The 19,384-nt window shown below is 42.2% G+C and overlaps 6 protein-coding genes across 8 annotated transcripts; 2 read left to right on the top strand and 4 right to left on the bottom strand.

Moving 5' to 3' along the window:
• Nucleotides 1-99: 99 nt before the first annotated feature.
• ccr10 (chemokine (C-C motif) receptor 10) lies at nucleotides 100-4,022 on the bottom strand. The gene is made up of 2 exons (XM_057049958.1): nucleotides 3,886-4,022; nucleotides 100-2,152 (listed from the first exon to the last, which is right to left on the bottom strand). Exons 1-2 carry the CDS (start codon nucleotides 3,908-3,910, stop codon nucleotides 1,065-1,067), a joined length of 1,113 nt encoding a protein of 370 aa, XP_056905938.1. The 5' UTR covers nucleotides 3,911-4,022; the 3' UTR covers nucleotides 100-1,064.
• A 2,056-nt stretch (nucleotides 4,023-6,078) lies between these two features.
• LOC130535227 (receptor activity-modifying protein 3-like) lies at nucleotides 6,079-9,179 on the top strand. Of its 2 annotated transcripts, XM_057050185.1 has the most exons (5): nucleotides 6,079-6,312; nucleotides 6,421-6,486; nucleotides 6,871-6,981; nucleotides 7,197-7,350; nucleotides 8,410-9,179. In XM_057050185.1, exons 1-5 carry the CDS (start codon nucleotides 6,276-6,278, stop codon nucleotides 8,675-8,677), a joined length of 636 nt encoding a protein of 211 aa, XP_056906165.1. In that variant the 5' UTR covers nucleotides 6,079-6,275; the 3' UTR covers nucleotides 8,678-9,179. The 2 variants fall into 2 exon arrangements, with proteins under 2 accessions (XP_056906165.1, XP_056906239.1); XM_057050259.1 differs by lacking the exon at nucleotides 6,079-6,312 and having other exon boundaries at nucleotides 6,459-6,590.
• A 485-nt stretch (nucleotides 9,180-9,664) lies between these two features.
• On the bottom strand, nucleotides 9,665-12,053 carry LOC130534956 (UDP-glucuronosyltransferase 1-2-like). The gene is made up of 2 exons (XM_057049719.1): nucleotides 12,003-12,053; nucleotides 9,665-11,609 (listed from the first exon to the last, which is right to left on the bottom strand). Exon 2 carries the CDS (start codon nucleotides 11,593-11,595, stop codon nucleotides 10,000-10,002), a length of 1,596 nt encoding a protein of 531 aa, XP_056905699.1. The 5' UTR covers nucleotides 11,596-11,609; nucleotides 12,003-12,053; the 3' UTR covers nucleotides 9,665-9,999.
• A 391-nt stretch (nucleotides 12,054-12,444) lies between these two features.
• Nucleotides 12,445-15,626, top strand: LOC130535150 (endonuclease domain-containing 1 protein-like). The gene is made up of 2 exons (XM_057050084.1): nucleotides 12,445-12,798; nucleotides 14,524-15,626. The coding sequence occupies exons 1-2, from the start codon at nucleotides 12,448-12,450 to the stop codon at nucleotides 15,142-15,144; spliced, it is 972 nt and encodes a 323-aa protein (XP_056906064.1). The 5' UTR covers nucleotides 12,445-12,447; the 3' UTR covers nucleotides 15,145-15,626.
• A 189-nt stretch (nucleotides 15,627-15,815) lies between these two features.
• LOC130535343 (DELTA-stichotoxin-Hcr4a-like) lies at nucleotides 15,816-16,778 on the bottom strand. 2 transcript variants are annotated; one of them, XM_057050353.1, is made up of 3 exons: nucleotides 16,608-16,778; nucleotides 16,422-16,530; nucleotides 15,816-16,337 (listed from the first exon to the last, which is right to left on the bottom strand). In XM_057050353.1, exons 2-3 carry the CDS (start codon nucleotides 16,523-16,525, stop codon nucleotides 15,890-15,892), a joined length of 552 nt encoding a protein of 183 aa, XP_056906333.1. In that variant the 5' UTR covers nucleotides 16,526-16,530; nucleotides 16,608-16,778; the 3' UTR covers nucleotides 15,816-15,889. The 2 variants fall into 2 exon arrangements, with proteins under 2 accessions (XP_056906333.1, XP_056906405.1); XM_057050425.1 differs by having other exon boundaries at nucleotides 16,422-16,648.
• Nucleotides 16,779-17,056: 278 nt separating this feature from the next.
• On the bottom strand, nucleotides 17,057-18,891 carry LOC130535463 (DELTA-actitoxin-Aeq1c-like). The gene is made up of 4 exons (XM_057050550.1): nucleotides 18,627-18,891; nucleotides 18,278-18,394; nucleotides 17,989-18,114; nucleotides 17,057-17,655 (listed from the first exon to the last, which is right to left on the bottom strand). Exons 3-4 carry the CDS (start codon nucleotides 18,090-18,092, stop codon nucleotides 17,229-17,231), a joined length of 531 nt encoding a protein of 176 aa, XP_056906530.1. The 5' UTR covers nucleotides 18,093-18,114; nucleotides 18,278-18,394; nucleotides 18,627-18,891; the 3' UTR covers nucleotides 17,057-17,228.
• Between the last annotated feature and the right edge of the window lie 493 nt (nucleotides 18,892-19,384).

The following is a 19,384-nucleotide window of genomic DNA, read 5'->3' as shown; positions in this document are numbered from 1 at the left end:
CCTGGTCAGCAGCCCACAGGTGAGACACAAGAGGGGAGACAGAGTAAAGATAATGATTGTGGATTGTGGGACAAAATAAAGGCGATTCCTTCACCCGAGTCAAGTTTAAAACTGTTTTAATGTTGGTAAAAACACAAAATAATTACAGAATTTATTTTACCTTTTGACTTTATCTACTTATTTTTGTGTTTTAATTGTTGACTCCAGTTTTTTTCATCTTTTCACTATTCACGCGACAGTTAAAGATTACGTCATGAACAACATGTATTTATAGTCCACATTTCAAAGTAACCTTTCTGAACAAATTGACAAAATAACTTAAAATCAAAAACATGATTAATAACTTTTTTACATGGTGGTATTTTACTCAAGCATTAATGGGCACAAAGGTCAAAAAGCTGCAATATTTTGCTTTTAAAGATAAAAAGTAAGTATAATTAAAACAAGCACATGTTGAATAAATCTTTAACAACTAAAAATGTTAAAATGATTTTCTAAAATACTGACAAAGCAAGTCTTGAGTACAGTGGCCTCTAGTGGTCACATAGCATATTTCAAGCAGTTTGTTTTTTTGCCACACATTAAACTACGAACTCATTTCAGAGAAGCACCTTTCTGGAAATATAAATCATATCAATACAGCAACCAACTAGATTAAAAAATTCACAGACCACATGACTAAAAAGTAGAGTTGGTGAAACGATGCAGGCAGAGAAATTCGTCAGTTGTGATCTTCAATGTGATCTTCTGGAAAATCAGTTTGGCATATTTTATGGAATAAACCATCTAATAAAACAAGTTAAAACGATCCCAGGGTTTTCCTGTTTTATCTGATCCGTCTTTCATTAAGCTGGTGGAGATGCTGTAGGAACACACACAAACTAAAAGATTCCTATTAAAGCCATTAGAAACAGCCGGTTCAGTCATTCTTTCACTTCAGGATATGATGTCAGCTGGCTGCTGATTTGCTGGATTATTGGTGATACAACAAATCATAACAAAACCACAAAGGATGCTTGTGAATACCGTCTGTAGTTTCTACACACTCCAGCATGAACGCTAGATTATTTGTTGCTAGCAACCGCATCACTGCTGAAAAAAACTCGTTCAGAATACGCCGACGGCCCAACCGAGAGCACGGTGAGAGCGGGCGAGGACGGGGATATAGAGCTCGTAATATGTGGCACTGGCTTGCATCCACAAGAGCGGCCCGCGCTGTGCATGAGCCTCAACACATCGTTCCGAAAACGCACGCCCACCAGCGCGTAAAGGATGGGGTTGAGGCAGCAGCGGGCGTAGGCGAGTGTGCACGTGACATACTCCAGCAGCAGGTTGCAAAATTCCCCGGCCAATCTCTGCAGCAGGACCACCGTGTACGGGAGCTGGAATGCCAGGAACAGAAGCACCAGCGCCAACATCAGCTTCAAGGTGCGCTGTCGTTGCCACTGCTTCCCCCGCCGCTGCGCCTGACCTTCCCACAGCACCTTGGCGATCAAAGTATAGCAGGTCACCATTACAAGGAAGGACAAACAGAAGACGCCAATGATGGCCGCCCTAGCGGCCATCTTGGCTGCCTGACCCAACACGCCGCAATACGCATAAACTCCGCTCCCAGAAACACCGGAGAAAAGGATTTCTGGAAGGCTCAAGATCACCGCGACGGCCCAAACCCCCAAAGCTGTCAGCATCCCGACTCTAAATATCCACTTCCGCAGACGATGCATGACCTGAGCGTGCACCACCACCAGGTAACGGTCGACACTGATGCACGCCAGCAGCAGCAGCCCGCTGTACTGGTTCACAGCGTAGCCGGCACGCATGACTTTGCACAGATACACGGGGAGGGTCCAGTCCAGGTGAGTGTTAATGGCCTGTAAAGGAAGCATGAGGAGCGACAGCAGGTCAGCCAGCGCGAGGTGGAGCAGGAAGACGTCGGTCATGGATCGCAGACGGACGCAGCGGTAGGCGGCAAAGGTGGTGATGACGAGGCCGTTCCCGACCACACCCAGCGTGAAGATTACGCTGAAGACGCACGCCTGGAAGGTTTTGATGGTGAACTCGTCAGAATCGCACCAGTCGGAGTAGAGGTCGCCGACGTTCCGGAAGGAGAAGTTTGAATAGTCCTCAAAGTCGAGGTCGCTGATATCCATGACTGCTGAGACATAAACACCTGTCAGACACCCACGGAAACATGGCTTCACTGTCTCTGGCCGCCACAACCCCCAGGACGCGACCATATTCGACCAACACGGGTGACCTCATCAGCGCAACTTGAGTAAAAGTAAGTAAAACTTTAAACTTTTAACTGCTCCTCTCATGATATCAGAAAGCACCAATTCTTCCTCTCACGATATCAGAAAGCACCAAGTCTTCGAAACCAGCCAGAACTGTTACAAGCGTCAGCTTCACGGCTCGCTTTGACTGTTTTTTGTGATCTTTGAGTCATTTCGCAGCAGCTTGCGTGACACTGGCACTAGGTTGTTGGCACAGGGGAAACCGTGGGCAGCGTGGAGGTCTCCAGATCAGTCAGCGTCGCGTGCCAACACCTTTATAGAAGGCTTTCACTGTCTGCATGAATCCTTTTAGCTCTCAGTCCGGGGCCGTTGGAGCTGCGGAGCTCGTCCTCAGACTGAGAGCTAGTTCAAATACAGATTCAAGATTTAGACGACGGAGGCGCGGAGGAAGTCCTGAGAGGTAAGAAACACGTGTGGAGTTCTTTATTTTTATCTAGATAGCAAGTTGTTAAAATAGGCACAAAGTCTGTGGAGCTGCAAAGGTAAATTAAATTGTGCTTGAATTTCATATGTTGATAAGGTGTAATCATTTAATATTTGTCTGTGTAGATTCTCAATCATCCAGGTCATTGTATCCAAGGTAGTTTTCTATGTCAACTGGACTGGGTTTCTTCTCTTGAAGACGTTTCGCCTTCTATCCATATATCCTTCTATCTATAGAAGGCGAAATATCTTCAAGAGAAGAAACCCAGTCCAGTTGACATTTAATATTTATATATATGAACACACGTACAGTTAAAACAATAAAAAGTTTAAGAAAATTCGTAAAGTCGCATGAATACAAAGTAAAATGTTGATATGTAATGCAGATCCTTATATATATATATATATGCTCTGTGTTATTGTATTTATATATTCTTGTTGTTTTTAACAGTGTAATATCAATATGAAAGTGACAAGAGAATTTAAACCATCAACCGCTTTGATTCTTACTGTTATCTGCAAACTGTGACTTAACTCCATCCCATTTTTATAGCACAATTTCAAACACTAATAATAAAAATAATAAATAAAATAAAACGAATAATAAAAATAAAATAACTTTAAATAAATGCACTTTATTTACCCTTTTTTTAACTTTAACGGCCGAGTTTTAATCCACGCCTGTCATCAGATGTTATTTCCGTATATTTAAAAAAAAAAAATTAAACTAAAAACAGTTGCAATATAATCTTTCAACTTAAATATCTATAGTTTAGTTTTTGTGACATTTTAATTATTTTGTCTATTAGATGAGTAGCTGTAATTCTGAGTATCACACCGTAACATTAAATTGGAATGAAAAGGAATAAATAAATAATAATTATCTGCAATTTTTAAATGTATAAATGCATAAAAATGACTGTTTCCAAGCCATTGTTGATACTCATGATAAATGATAAAAACCTAATTAATCATAACTTAATAACTTAAATCTTTGTTCTGCCTGTGAGAGACATTTGTTTGATTCTTAAATATTTTATACAACAATTTTCAACAAACTTCCTGCAAATGTCAGAAGGAATTTGCTCGAGAACTCAGGGGAGAAGAAGAACAACAAAGCAGAATCAAATACCAGTACTGGAGCGATGGTACTCGGAGCTGACTGTACCTGGTCTGTTTGAGGAGTTCCACATATCCACACCTCTGGTCGCGTCTCTGCCTCAGACCTGGCAGGGCAACACCCTTAAAAACAGCCCGAGCGCCACGTTCAGCCAGTGAAACAGATACTGGGTTCGCTGACCTCGATAACCTCAACACGCCTCAGCATCTGGTGCTGTCGCTGCTGCCACATGCTCTGCTGCTGACTTTGATGAAACACTGAGGAGATGCAAGTGTTGGCAAACAAGATCACAATCTGACTCATTTAACAAACTGATCTCGCACAATCTGATCACAAGTCCAGTCCAAAACTCTGATCTCTCCAGTCCGAAACTGCTCCGAGGTGTTATGAATATGGGGGATAAACATTTAACAGTTTTTACAATATGGAGTAATAATATGTGTGTGTGTGCGTGTGTTCACCTTTATTGCATATCGAGTACCGTAACAATCCTTCTGCAAAGTAGGTCCATGTTTGTGATATGAGACCATTTTGCTGGACTCTGCAATTTCAAAGGTTTTTCCATGGTTTCAAGGTTGATATTAAAATTGGGTTTAAGTTAGGGTTAGTCGGAATGGGCAGGGTTATGTGCAGGTGTACGAGTGTGTATGTGTGTGCTGGTTTCAGTGTGTGTGAATGTGACAGCTGGTGTGTGTTGTTAATCCAGTCTGTGGTTTTCAGGCCCCTGGCAGCTTGTTTTTGTCAGTGTAGCTCATCTTAACACTGGGAAAGTCTTGAACTACCCTTAACCTGTAATCCAAGTTCAACCTGAACCTTTTATTTTCTGAAAATTAAATAAACCAAGGATGTCAAACAGTTAAAATCATTTAGATTAATTATTATTAATTCTCATTCACTGATAGTTGTTCTCTATTTTGGACAAAACTACTCATGACAGAAGGCGATATACACACTTCCTTTCCTTTCTTGACCACTATATCCCATTTTGGGATCACGGGAACTGGATCCTACCCCATCTCCATGAGAGAGCCCCCAGCTCATTATCTGGCCCTATGTGAGCATTTTGGAGTGTGGTACCTTGCTCAAAAGTACCTCGGCACTGCTGTGAAGGTATCCTAGCACCCCCTCTACTACCAGAACAACCTCTATGCTATGATCCACCCAGAAACTGTTCATTTGTCGGGTTCCAAGAAACTTCACGAGGGTAGTTTGTTGCACCCCAAGACAACTCTGGATTACACTGCAAAAACACAGCATTTAAATTAACAACAAAGACACATTTATTACTCCAAATAGACAAATAATGAGCCTAGAAGTGATCGTCATAAAATTAAATTAAAAAAATACTTTAGGGTGGGGTCAGGCATCAAACTGCAACAACATCAATTTTTTTTAATTTTTTTTAAAAGTTATGATTCAGTGTTGTTTTCCTGGAAAATGTGCCTGGAAATGTCATGAATGAGAACTGAAACAGGAAATGAGACTGTATGTGTTGGAGGGCAGTTTCAGGTCCGAATGTGTTAAATTAAGGTGTCAAACATGCTGAATTTTTAGACTTGAACTATATCCATATGTACGTGTCTATATGTAGCTGTCTGTAGCCGCAGGCTAAACATGTTGCTGCTCTCCTTGGTTTATACTCCATTTATGTTGTCTTCTGACATTTATTATCCTCTTTTTACATAAGCAGATGTAAAAGAACAAAGTTAATCAGAGTAGTGGGTGTGCACGTCTCGTCACGTCTCTAGACCTAAGAGCGAGGCTTGTGTGGCACCTGTGGCCGCTTAAGTCTCAAACGTGCACATGAGCTCCACCTTAAAACCTTTGACTTTTCATATCGCATTTGAAGAATCAGCTGATTTGTCATAAACCTGATCAGCAGATCTGAGGAGCTGTTTCTTGCTCACAGCTTCCACAGGAGGGAGGAACTGGGGCAGCTACAGCTGCCCATGAGCCAGATAAACTAGAACCCTACAGGCACGTAATGGGGAGGGGGGCAAACTCGCACTTCCTCTTCAGATCAAATCTTTGGAAGATTTGTTGAACCAAGCAAACCAACAATGTTCTGATCTGAATCTTGTCTTCAAATGTGGTCCAACACACAGCTATATGACTTTTAAACATGCTGGAATAGTCTTAATGTTTCTCTTTTTACATGTTTGTTTGATGACGATGATCAATACTTTATGTTGTATTTCAGATTTTCATCCATAATTGGTGAGGATTTTTTTTTTTGCTTTGAAGACTTCAGAGTCAAGCATTAGAGTTAATTCCAGAGCAAGTTACCCAACTAAAATCGGCCACACACACACACACCCACACCCACTAATAAAGAAGGATGGGCTAGTTTGCTGGCGAAGCCTCGCTGTTCTCGCTCACAGCTCCAGAATGACCGGAGGTCAGTCAAGGTTATCATTGTTCCCGTCATCGCCGCCGCCATGATCTGCTTCCTCCTCCTCTCTCTTCTAGTTGTCGGTAAGTTTACAAATTGAAACGTTTGGGTTGGATTTCTGTTTGTGGCGCTGAAGAAGGAGATGGAACAGCTGACGGCTGATCTGAGAACAGCCTGATTTGTGTCCACAGATGTGACGGAAACACAAAATACACAAGGGACGTTTGAGGGGAATCAAACTTTCAACCTGCTCAACAGTGAGACTTCACACTTGCAGTCTGCTCCACATGGATTATTCAAGTGAACTCATTTCATACTCAATTTAATTGATAAAACGCCTTCTTCACGTTGAAGATGAAAGGTTCATTATTTTCTGTAACTTGTGCAAATAATGCAAAACAAGCTAGAAAATCTTTAAATTGTAACATTTCCTGAAAAAACACAAATATAGTCTTATTTAACCGAGAGTTTATTAATTGATTGATTTAAACATAAATATTGGTTTTATTTTAAATAACGATATCAACATCAAGTTAATGCTTTTTAATTACAAATTAATTTAGCCAGTAATGCGTAATTAATTTTGAGGATTTTAAAACATTAACTTGTTAACCGGGAAAAATGCTGAATTTTGCCTGCAGCAACAGTGGAACCCACAAATGCAACGTTTACTTTAAAAAAGGATGGGTGGGAAGAAATGGAGGAAGAACTAAAGAACAACAAAACATCTGACATCATCACAGAAGAAGATGGTGAGACTTTTTTCTTTTAAAGCAGGAAACTGGCATCCTTATCAGCAGCTTCACATTTCCTGCACTTAAGCATCAGAAATGTCAGAAACATTTCCCTTTTGTGCAAAAAAAGCTGAAATAAGTCAGAGACTAAATCAGCTCGGACACCTCTGATAGCACAAATCATGTGGATTGATAATCATTCTCAGATTTCTGAGTTTTGTTTTATTTTGCAGAGAGCTTTCAGGCCCCGAAGGATCCACGTTTATTTCTAGAATGTAACCAGGAGGCGCTGGTGGAGGGAAGCCACTTATACTGTGGCGTCCCTTTCCAAGATGAAATGTCATCTCTCGGCCCAGAAAACTGGTGTTTACTGCCAAATGTTATCAGGTATGAACAAAAACAGCCACAAAGCTTTAGTTTTTTTTTATTTTATTTTCTGGTGATGACTGAAATTTCATCCAAGTTTTTCAAAAAGTAAAAGGAGAGAAGAGTCAACTAAACTGTTTTGTAGACGACGTGATTTGAATATAATTTTTAGGATGAATTTTTACGCCTCTGTCTTGTCTGTTTGTTAGATTTCAGAAATTTACAAAATGTTTTTGTTTTTTTAAATTAAATTTAACATTTTATGATACCCTGATTTTCATCATGGGGAGAAAGTTCATACATAGAATGTTCCAGGTAAAATATCACAGACATTTCACATGAACTTTCACACATTAAATCTGCTTTATCATTTACAGCAAACCCCTCTCTGCCCGAAGGTTTTTTGTTCATGGCTTTGACTGTCAGACTGCTGTAGCAATTCTGACTTCACACAGAAAACAGCAATCACCCGCTCCAAAGATGGCGGCTGTTTACTTGTTTTGGGGAGACAGAAGTTTAAATAATCCTAGCATAACATAAAACTTTATTCATTTTGGGGGATGCATTTAAGTACGTTTGTATATCATTTTAAAATACGACAAATTGCAGCCCCACATTGGCTTAATGAAGTACTGAGAAGTTAATAACTAAGATTAAAATTAAATAAATATTTAGTGACTTTTAAGCTTTGTCGACCAGAAAGTGAAACTAGACTGCTGTTTAGATACCGGTGAGATACCAGCTTTTAAATGGTACTGGGAAATAGCCATCAGCCAAACTGGTGGCAGAGAGGGGGGCTGTTCCCCGAGTGTGTGCAGAGACTGGTGTGTTTATGTTCTAACAGGAAATAGTTTGCCCACAACACTCTCAGTTTTAGTTACCAGGCTGTGTTCCTCCCAGTACAAGAGCTCTTGCTTGTAACTGAAGAGTTTCAGAATGATGAAAAACACGAGCAAATCTTAATCTTATGAAATCACTGTTAAAACACATCAATACAGAATATTTGTAATATTAGAGTTTCCTATTGATCCTGTATTTACTGCTAACAATTAATTTGATCATCTGTGAACTTCTTGACAGCCCATACTACAGGATGGCCCATTGTCTGGAAATACTATCCAATCACTACAGCTGTTTTTATCCAAACCCAGATGTGCAGGAATTTTTCCTGCACATTCACTCTCTCTACTTCCACAACTGCTCCAAAGAAGAGGTTCATCTGGAGGACGCTCCTGAAGGTCTGGTGGTCGCCCTCACCCTCATCCCCATCAGTCTCATCCCTGTTCTGCTTTACCTGATGATATGGAAGTTGTCTGTGACCTCCAGCACCACAAATCTGCACTCATGATATAGTCTAGTGGGAGTCTGCTCCAAATGTCTGTTTATTGATAAAAATATAATCAACTGCAGACAGGGGCACTGTATATTTACATTACTTATTTCAAATATTCAATAAATCAAGTATCAGATAAGATAGTTGTCATTTCTGATCATCAGTATAAAAAATCTGACATCAAAGGGGCCATTTCTACCCTATTTTATACCATTTAAAATTTTATACCATTTAAAATGGTATAAAATAGTATGGTATTGGGACAACAAAATTTTTCAAAAACCTTTTGCATTTATTAGAGGTTTTTTTTAAATGTAATTATTTTCATTAATGTCTATAGAAAAAAACAAAATCTAGAATACAATAGCTTTTGCAAAGAACAATAATAATAAAAAATCAAAATCCTTTCATCCTGAACCATTCATGTATTCATAAAACACTGAGCGACCTGATAGCTTAAGAGAACATAAACCAAATCAGAGATGTCAAGAATGCCTGATTAAAAATTTTGTTTTGATTGTGGGTCCTTGTTAATTAAACTACCAGTTCAGTGCAAATCAACTGTTGTAGTGTTGTAGGCTCCTAGTGAGTAAACCCCTAATTTTGTCAGCCAACGTTAGCGAGCTGCAAAACTAGCACTTTGACTCTCAGTTGAATGTTATTGTCTTTAGTTTAGGGATGCACCGATCCACAATTTTTCACTTCCTATCTGATCCCAATACCTGAATTTGGATATTAATTTTGCATGCTACTATTCTGATGCAAGAGCTCTGCTTGCTTCGTTATTAATATTACCATTATTATTTATTATATATGAGGCTGTCATAAGGTTCATAAAGGCAACCTGAGGTAAGAATCCAGAGGTGTTTCCTATGGTGCTTTTTCAGATTTTTGAGCTTCAGAGTTAGCCCCAGGCATAAGCGCACTAAACACCTGGGAGAACCCAAGAGTGAATAACTTAAAAAACAAAACAAGTTGATCTTGCAAAAATGTACTGTCAAAGAAAGAGGAAGAGGGGGAAAAAATCAAGAAAAAGGTACGTTTGTGTGTCTTAGAAATCTCTAGAAAAATCTCTCTTTTAAGTGGTAGGTTAGATATATGATTTGAGTTAACATTTTTGTTTGGGTCATTATTCTAATTTTATCTAAATAGCCATCAGGAATCACTCATGGAGTCATTTCAGCAGACAACATTAAAGCACCGACATAACACAATGATCGGAAATTTGAATAAATTATGTTGGAATCAATATGATACCAATACTGGAGCAGATCGGTCCCATCCATACTTTAGTTGATTACTGTAGATCACCAAAGATTGCCCACCATCTTATGTCACTAATCCTGCTTTGATTTTTTTTTTCTGGAAAAACAAAGGAATTTTAATGATCCAACTACAAAAAGTGTCATCATGAATGCGACTGCTAGTGCAAAGCCTCCCACATCCACAGAATGATAGGAATACCACGGCATCCTGTAGGATTCGGAGCGTAAGTGTGAGGCTCCTTTGTGCCTCATGACAAACTCAATCCAGAAAAGAGCCGTGTCCAGAGGATGCATCGGTTTATCCCGATGCAGAGCTGAGAGGCGCCTCATGTTCTCCCTGTAGGATGGGTTAGTGAGGACTTCCTGTAATACTTCTAAAAACTTCTGCCGTGTGAGTTCTGTTGCGTGCACTACTTTGGCAGCTCCTCGCACCTCCAGTCTCAAGACATTCTCAAACTGGTCGAAAAGAAGTGGTATCCCGATCATCGGAACTCCGTGGTAGATAGACTCATAGATCCCATTGGTGCCACCATGACCAACAAAGGCTTTAATCTTTGGATGGCCTAGGAGATCGTTCTGGGGCAGCCATTTCACCAGGAAGGTGTTGTTACCCAGGTTTTTGGGGCTTTTCCCAGTGTGTCTCCATATCACTTTTTGAGGAATTTGTGCAAAGGCAGCAGCGATTTCTGAGGTGATTTCTAGAGGCAGACCTTGGACAAGGGTACCGAGAGACATCAGAACAAAGCCGTACTCTCCTGAACTCTGAACAAAGTCCTCCAGCTCTGACGATAATGGCTCTGAAGGCTTACACTGAAAACCGCCAATATAGGCAACGTTAGGCATGGTGGGTCGAGGGAATTCAAAGACGAAATCCACCCTGATGAGCCAGAGGTCTGCACTTTGTAAAAGATGATAAAAATTCACATCTGAACCAAAGAACTTCTCTACGAGTCTGTCGTAATGAGGACACACGACGTACCTGTCAATGCATGTGTTGAGGAAGTAGTACAATGTGTTTTTAAGTCTCTGTGCAAAAGTCATCCTGTCTGACATGGCATTTCCTGAAATTGGAACATAGGATGTGGGAGAAGGGGCTACCACAAAATGGCCATCTCCAGCAGTGACCCATCTCACATTAAACACAGTTGGCAATTTCAGCTCATGAGCCACCAGAACTCCCACAGGTAAACCTGGATCAATGAGAACCACATCAAACTCAGTGTCGTGAAGACTTTGTAACAGAGTCTTATTCTTGAATATTTCTACCCCCATCATGCTGGCTTGCTGGTGGATCATTGACAGAGTAGTAAGAACCTCCCAGTAGAACCTCACAAAGCTAAGGGCTCCTCCGTCTTTTTGGATTTTCAGCATCTCAGACAGGAAGCTATGAAAGAAGTTGGGCTCTTCAATGCAAATAGCTTCTGGCAGGCTGATGGTGATGGAGCGGTAATGCAGTGCGGTTTCTTTAATGTACCAGCTGGTAGAAGTGCGGACAACGGTGACTTCGTGACCCTTGGCGTGGAGGCTCTGAACAATGAGGTTCATGTTGACCCAGTGGCTGCCATCCACAGGGAACACCAGAATCCTTCCTCCATGGACACTTGGACTTGCTATGAGGGACACACCCACCAGCAGGACAGTGAGTGAGACAGCGGAGAGGCCCCTCATGGATGACGTCCAAACTACAACACAAACATGTGAAAAGTTTTTACAGGTATTTTAACAATAATTAGCAAAAAACATGAGAATGTCTGTGGGTCTTTTTTAAAGGTTTCAAATTGTATTTCACATAATTGAGGTTCAGTTGGTGCAGGTCAATCCAGAAACCCTGAAAAAGTTGAAGTACAGGACAAAGTACATTGGAAAACGCAGATTAACTCATTCCAAACTCGCTAAGCGGTTCATTTGCATTCTTCAGGGTTTTCCAGGGAACCTTTTGCCTCCATCCACTCCCTGCCAGGAGAACATAACCCTCTAGTGTGCAGCTGAGAAGATCCAAAGATCTGGCCAAGCAGCAAAGAATTACATGCATATTTTCCATCTTTGCCAGTGGCAGGAACACATTTTCATCCTACCTCCAATGATTCGCAGCAGCTGCAGAGACAGATATTCACACCAACTCCTCACTGTTGCTTACACAATGAGGGGGCGGAGTCTAGACAAAGCAACTTTATGATCAGCAGAGAAGAGGCTCCGCCCCCTCTGTGCTGCTCAAAGAGAACAGTAACTGTTGTCACTACCCCCTGCTGTAGAGGAGGTTCAGGGTCCGTGCAAATATTTATATGTTAAAATATTTAACATTTATTGTGTCCCTCAGACAGTTTACCACAGTTAAAAATAGTTTTCTCTCCAGGAAAGCTACAGGACAGATTGACTTTGTCCTCTGGCGATGAATAAGACAAATACATTCGTATTGGCGTATTCAAATTGGCGTTAAAATTTCCCACCCGATTGTGAACAAGTGAACTCTAAGTTGAAAAGCATGAAACTTGTTTTCAGGCTGCTTCTGCTTTCAGTCACATGATCCTGCAGAAGGAACCACGCTTGTGTGGATCAGGCTCTGCTGCAGTTCCTTGTCCAAATACCAACATGTCACGCTGCTGCACCCTGGTTGTGTTCTTCCTGATCTTTATTGGACTCTGGTGTCCTGGTAAAGCAGATGTTGGAGATTTCACTCCATGCCTGCATTTCTTCTACAAGTCATGGCCTCCGAAAGGTCTGATTGGGAGCCCAATCTGCCAGCGTTACTTCAACCAGTACCGCTTTGCATCACTGTACAGCCGACCGCGGCGTTCGCCGTGGTTCTCGGCCTATATCTACTCAGCGCCTGAGGGAAAGAGACCCAGGGCGTCGTGGAAGTTTGAGCCACAGGTGAGCAGATCTATGATTTGGTTTGAGCTTTTTTTTCAAAATTAATGAGTTAATGTCTGGAATATAATCCTGGTGACTGTTCATCAGTCAAATTCGAGTGCGTTTGTATTTTTACCAGCTGGTGAAAATGATGACTCTAAAACTAAGAAGAATCAATTCAGCTTCATCCAAACAATCTCATCAATAAAGAAGTTTGATTTGTCTTATTGATTTATTTCCCAAGCATTACAATATGACAATATATCCTCTCTGTCCCAGTTTAACCAGCTCATTAATTGTTTCTGTCCTAGGATAACCAGTCTGTCTAGATCAGGGGTCACCAACCTTTTTGAAACCAAGAGCTACGTCATGGGTACCGAGTCGTGTGAAGGGCTACCGCTTGACACACTTCTCTAAAATAACAAATTGTGTGTGTGTGTATCAATAACTTGAGAGTGGGTCACAGAAAAGATCAATATTCAACACTTTATTATTATTAATCTCAGCATATGATCACTTCTACATTTGATCAGAAAAAAAATGTCTAGTTTTCACCAGACCCTTTCAACCATAAGAAACTAAACCATTTTAACAATTCATAAACTATGTTGAACCATGTTTTAAAAATTTATGCAACATTTAAAACAATTAACTTTCATATTGAATAAATCTTAACTGAACAAATCTACTGCAATTCTGCTCAAAATCTGTTACATTTTATAAACACACTTTTTAGCTCATGGGCCTTCTGACTGTAGAGTGTGGGTAGTTAGCATTAGCATTGTAGCTTTCATGAGGCGTAGTGAAGCGTTGCTCCACATTGTGCTGCTTCGCCGTCATCACAGTCGCCCCACAAATGCAACATACACACCTTCCTTTCACAGTAGTAAAAAATTACTCTTCCTCCCATTCACTTTGAAAATGATAAATTTACTGTCTTCTCTTTGCCATGTTTTTGGGGTAGAAAATTGCCCTCCACTCACCATCTTCACTGCCCACTAGTTTATTCTCCACAAGCGCAAAGGTTCTTTCATGCGCACAATACTGACCTTTGAACTAGGTCAGAGTTCACCTTCACTTTATTTATATTTTTATTTATTTTTTAAACCCTTGTCATTTTAAAATCTATGTAAATGCAGGTGTGATTTTAAAAAAATAGAGGTAGAAAAAATTTTCTTAGACGCACCTCACTTGCGAGTTTTGCTATTTTTAGAACGGGCTTGCGGGCGACTCATGTGGTCATTGCGGGCGACTTGGTGCCCACGGGCACCCCTGCTCTAGATTCTTTGTCCCATCATAACCATTATATTAATCCTCTCTGTCAGTCCATTTATTGCCGTCAGTATAACTAATTTACTTTAGATTTTTATTTTAGAGGTGGTGGTAACAAATTTTTAGGGGACTACGCTGAGAAGCAGAAGGTTCTCGGTTCCAAACCTGGTTTTAGACAAATGTTGGAAGGTAGAAAGGTGCTGTTAGGAAGAAAGGTGCCACGTTCAGAGGTGCACAGCCAATGTACTCTTGACCAAAGGTACCGGACTGGTGTCCAGGAGTGTACCCTACCTTTGCCAGTATGCAGCTAGGATAGGCTCCAGTGAAAGTTATAGCTTATATAAGAAATAAAAACCCAAAACGATATACACGTCATGCAGTGACTTCACTCGGCCACTAGAGGGAGGTATTGGATCTGTTAGTATGGATGTGGAGAATAACCCTAACTTCTGTTTGGCCTTCCCTCCACAACAGCTGACTTACTCTGGAGCTGATGGCAATATGATCCCCTTCCCTCCAGGCCCCCTGGACCAAAACGTGGTGGAGAGCCAGGCGGTGGGGCCGGATTACAACAATTCAACGTATTCTCGGGGTCACTTGAACCCCAGCCTGCACCACCAAAAACACGAGGATCGTTCTGCCACCTTTACCTTCACTAACGTAGTTCCTCAGAAGAGTGGCTCCAATGAGGGACCCTGGGAGATTCTGGAGCAAACCATCAACCGAACTTTGGATGCATTCTGTCTCGGCGAGGCTTACATTGTCACGGGGGTCATGCCTTATCAGGATGAGGAGCATTGGCTCAAGAACCACCGTGTGGCTGTGCCCGAGTACCTCTGGTCCGCCTACTGCTGCCCCAATTACAACACAAGTCTTCCTATAGAACTTGAGGATACGTTTCCCACGTATGCAGCTGTAGGACGCAACGACCGCAACAGCAGCGAGGACATTGTCCCCATCAACCCATCGGCACAGAAACAGTTCAGAGGTTATGACGTGAGGAAAATGTCCTTGGAGACACTGGAGGTGTATCTGAGAGAACGGTTCAAAACAATAATTAGTGTGTTTTATGATCAGTGTTCTGGATCTAACTGAACACACACACGAAGACTGACACGAAGATTTCCCTGAAGTCGTAATGGACAACGTTAAAAGAAGCCTCTCGTCGTGCCGTGTCAGCGGTTTTTATTGTCTGCTGTTGTGTTTCAGGCCAGAGACAAAGTCGAACTCACATCACAATTCAGTAGCTTGAAAAACAAGTCAGAATCTTGTTTGACAGGATTTATGGTTCCGCATCAGATCTATGTATGCATCTGTCAAATCTATTGCCAGGAGTGAATTATGCATTAGATTTGCTATCCACTTTTTTCCCCTTTTTTGTTTCATTTTAAATTTTACAAATTACCTGATTGATTTTATTAGTAATTTTGTTCTGTCACTAACAATGTCAGCGCTGACGTACATGTCTTCTTCATTTAAACCAGCAGGGGGCGCCATTATGCGGGGCGTGCTGACAGCCGACGGTTTCTTAGTTTCATCTACTAATCACCTTCTAATTAAATTAGACAAAATGGTCAGACCATGTCCATATTAATATTAATGTGACATTCAACTATGTCCTGTGGTTGAAGATAAATCGTTATTGTTTTACTTTGTTGCTTTTGCAGGTTAAAATCGTGATTGAAACCATTTTCTTACAGTGATGAAGGTAAATAGATGAATCATCAGTACTGTGAGATCTCCTTATGAAAAAATGATTCCAGACACTCGTTTCAATGAAGGTTTATTGTGAAAAGTTCTGGTGGAACAACACAAACCCTTGGCTGGCTCTTCAGGCTTATTAATAATGGCGTTGAGTCTGAGAGAAGTAGGCCTTGTCCCACACCTCCACCTTCATGATGGCCCTGCCCAAGGGGGACATGGTGCACAGCACTTCCAGTTCTTTGCCGCTGTACACGATGCAGCTGCCTTTGGCCTCCTCCCGTACGAATGCGTCCGACTTTTCGTAGTACATTTCTTTGTACAGGTCCTCCTGGCACTCTCGGCTCTGATCGTAGATGCCCACAGCTGCCCAGTTCTTGTACAGGTTGTAGTCGTACGGCACCGAGAACATGATGGCTATCTTCTCCCCGGCCTTCTGGCTGCCCTTTCTGAACACATCGTAGGTCAGGACTCCAACGGCGCCGGAGGTGGAGCCGCCGGACTTGCTGAAGTTGCACACCTCGGTTTTCATTGGTCTCACGATGGGCTGCGGCGGGCTGTGGCAGTTGCCGCTCTTCAGGTAGACCCTGGGGAGAGAGCGAGAGCATCAGTCAGCGGCTCCAACACAAACAAACGGGGCCTTCACCACCGTCGCCTTGCCAGGCTCTTACACGGGGTCGAGGAGGCAGAAGTCGTTGGTGATGTTGGTGATCTCAATGGTGACATTTCTTCGGCTCTTCTGATTGGCTGACAAAGATTCCGCTGACTCGCTCATGCTGACTGTGAGCAGACGCAAAAGTGCGACAAGAAATCTAAGAATCTAAGCACAGTTTGGAGGAAAGAATGAAGCGACTCACCGTCCGGATCTCGGTTTGCTCTGCAGTAAACCAGCTACTGGATTCACTTCAAGTTTACCTGTTTGTAGTAGCTTCAACCCTCCGCCCACATCAGGCCCCGCCCACTGGTAGGCAGGAATGTCGTTTTCCAGGTGTGTCTGCAGCGATATCGCCACACACTGGAGGCATCAGTCACACCCCAAAAGACTGTTGTTTTATCTCAGCATGTTTGTGGTGTGAAAATCTGTTCCGCCCACGTAACCCTTCATCCCATTTTTTCACTGTTCACGCCCTTTTCTGCTGTCTCACCTGTCTGGAAACACCTTCTGCACAGAGAACAACTTCATCTCCTCATTGTTTTATCTTTTTTTTACTATGGCATACCTCAATTAACAAGCCCACATATTTGTATTGCGAGAGAGTCACATATACAGAGCAAGAGGGAAGAATGAAAAAACACATCTTAAGGCTGAGATATAATGGGCGGTATTTTATTTTTCATCTTCACAAAAGTGACATTTTTATTCTGCATCATGTGGGAACAGTCGAATCTTTAAAAACCCAGAAACGAGACCAGAAAGCCGCCGTTTTATTGAGTCTTTAAAGTGCCTGTGTTGACATGAAGGAGGATCAGTGAAGGCATCAGCCCATCCTGTCGTACACCTCCAGTTTGATGATGGCCCTGCCCTCGTCTGACATGCACGCCCTCACGTCCACCGCCTTGCCCTTGTAGGTCAGCCCTGATCCGTTGGCCTCCTGACGCGCAAAGTTAGTGAAGTCCTTGGATTTGTACATGTGATCGTACAGCTTGTCGTCGCAGGCCCGCGTGTGCTCGAAGACGCCCACAGACAGCCAGTTCTTGTAGAAGTTGTAGTCAAATGGGACGGAGAACATGATCGCTATGATCTCATTGCAGTGACGGCTTCGCATGTCAAACAGCTCGTAGGTCAGGACGCCAACGGCGCCACAGGCCGTGTTATCGTCCTTGGTGAAGGAGCACACCTCTGTGTTGGTGGTGCGCACAGTGGGTTGTGGAGGGCTGTGGGTGAATCCACTCTCCATGTAAACCCTGTAGAGAAGAGGAAGAGGAGAGGTTTCAAAACATGCTAAAATAGAAACAGAACCACATTTCAGTCAAATGTAAATGCTACATGCTCTAAGGCCAGAGGGGTTAAACACTGGGATCTGATTGATGCACGCTAGCATCTTGGTAACATAGTACTGAAAAGCCCAAACGCCACCTGGTGGCCGAAAATCACAGAAGATTTAATTAGAAAAGTATTAGTGTTCGCAAATGTAGACGCCACTGAGTTGGAGGTGCTAACTATCAGAATAACAGTGGATGTTACAAACGTGGCCTTAACGATGCACTGGAATGTCACATTGGTGTTGGAGGTCCTACTTTGGGCAACGGAGGCAGAAGTACTGGCTGAGGTTGGTCATCTCGATGACACAGTTGCGGTTGGTGGTGAGGGAGTACAAATGGGACTCTGCGGTCTCGGGCATGGTGGCGTTCCCTGGAGGAGGACTGCATTAAAAAACATTAGTCAAGCACGAACCTGGGTTTGTACATGACAGGTAAATCTACCTTCATGTATGTAGGCGCGTTCCTTACGTTAAATAGCAGAAGTATCATTTTAGTTTAAGTATTGCCGACTTTAGCTGCGGTATTTTAAAGTATCTGTACTCACTTTGTGCGACGCTGTATGCAGGCTGGTGAGGAGTCGTCTGACAACTGGTCTGCCTTCAGTTTGGAGTTGACGGTGAGGTGGGGGGCGTGGCTAAAAGGAGGTGTGTCTCTGAGGGAGCTGAACAAAGCGCTTTTAGTCAGGATCAAAGTAAATTCAGTATTTTTTTAACTGTAGTTTAGACTGCAAATAAAATGAAACAAAGTACTATTGGATCAGGTTTATTTTCTTTAGCTGTAAATTAAATTCTGGTAAAAATGTAAATAAAAATTTAAAAAAAGCATAGGAAAGATGATTTAGGCCAAGACTGTGAAAAGCTTGAAAAGATTCCATAAATCTTTTCCACTTTTACCCTGATATATCTTTTAGGTCTTTTTCAGGGTGCAGTTTCTTCCCGTCTGTGTGTTCAGTTGAGTTTGATCTGAAATTCCTGAATGTTTGGAGAGATTTGGAGCCGCAGACACACCTGGACAATCCGACGGTGACTCAAAACAAACTGGTTCGTCTCTTAAACACACAGGGTTTTTTTTGTGCCTGTGGAACCTGTTCTAAAACAAAAAAACATCACTGTTTGGAGCGCAAAAAATCACCTAAAGCAAATGCAAAATGAAATCTGGAGCCACTGAAAAGTGAGGTACAATGACCAACCGAAGACGCAAACATCAAAGCCAGAGAAGCAAAAATGAAACTAAATTGGCAGAGTTAAAATGCAACTTGTTCCACGTGCCTTTACTTGATACCGTGTTGTGGTTACATATCTCAGATGCTTTTTCATTTGAGACGTTTACCAGACGCTTTTGTCCAAAGCGAACTGCAGCGAGGAGAGTGGAGGTGAGCAGAGATAGGAGGAAAAACATGGGTGCTGTTAGGAGAGCTACGTCTTGAAGAGGGCCCCCCTGCTCTGTAGAGGGGGTGGGGGGCAGCGTGATCTCCTAGCATGGTGACGTTGGTCCACTTCAGTTGGTGGAAGACCAGATGCACCGTCACAGTCCGAACCATCTGAAGCGGCTTCTGCCAGCAGTTGGGTTCATGCTGGGACAATTTTCTTGATGTTGAATGAGTGAGACTGAGGCTGCACCATCAGGAAAAACCAGTCGATCCCCAGTCAGG

This window comes from Takifugu flavidus, chromosome 1 (assembly GCF_003711565.1).
Source record: "Takifugu flavidus isolate HTHZ2018 chromosome 1, ASM371156v2, whole genome shotgun sequence".
In the NCBI taxonomy this organism is placed as follows: Eukaryota; Metazoa; Chordata; class Actinopteri; order Tetraodontiformes; family Tetraodontidae; genus Takifugu; species Takifugu flavidus.
Note: the sequence above shows the minus strand (reverse complement) of the source record. Positions and strands in the feature narration are given on the sequence as shown.

Excerpts from the sequence above, each read along its gene's own strand:
- ccr10 (XM_057049958.1), bottom strand. The coding sequence starts at position 3,910 with ATGTGGAACTCCTCAAACAGACCAG. Across the intron at positions 2,153-3,885 it reads GAACTCCTCAAACAGACCAG|TCATGGATATCAGCGACCTC; the intron begins GTACAGTCAGCT and ends ATGTCTCAGCAG.
- LOC130535227 (XM_057050185.1), top strand. The coding sequence starts at position 6,276 with ATGATCTGCTTCCTCCTCCTCTCTCTTCTAGTTGTCG. Across the intron at positions 6,487-6,870 it reads AACTTTCAACCTGCTCAACA|CAACAGTGGAACCCACAAAT; the intron begins GTGAGACTTCAC and ends TTTTGCCTGCAG. Across the intron at positions 7,351-8,409 it reads TTACTGCCAAATGTTATCAG|CCCATACTACAGGATGGCCC; the intron begins GTATGAACAAAA and ends ACTTCTTGACAG.
- LOC130534956 (XM_057049719.1), bottom strand. The coding sequence starts at position 11,595 with ATGAGGGGCCTCTCCGCTGTCTCACTCACTGTCCTGCTGGTGGGTGTG.
- LOC130535150 (XM_057050084.1), top strand. The coding sequence starts at position 12,448 with ATGATCCTGCAGAAGGAACCACGCTTGTGTGGATCAGGCTCTGCTGCA. Across the intron at positions 12,799-14,523 it reads CGTGGAAGTTTGAGCCACAG|CTGACTTACTCTGGAGCTGA; the intron begins GTGAGCAGATCT and ends CCTCCACAACAG.
- LOC130535343 (XM_057050353.1), bottom strand. The coding sequence starts at position 16,525 with ATGAGCGAGTCAGCGGAATCTTTGTCAGCCAATCAGAAGAGCCGAAGA. Across the intron at positions 16,338-16,421 it reads TTCTGCCTCCTCGACCCCGT|GGTCTACCTGAAGAGCGGCA; the intron begins GTAAGAGCCTGG and ends CTCTCTCCCCAG.
- LOC130535463 (XM_057050550.1), bottom strand. The coding sequence starts at position 18,092 with ATGCCCGAGACCGCAGAGTCCCATTTGTACTCCCTCACCACCAACCGC. Across the intron at positions 17,656-17,988 it reads TTCTGCCTCCGTTGCCCAAA|GGTTTACATGGAGAGTGGAT; the intron begins GTAGGACCTCCA and ends TCTTCTCTACAG.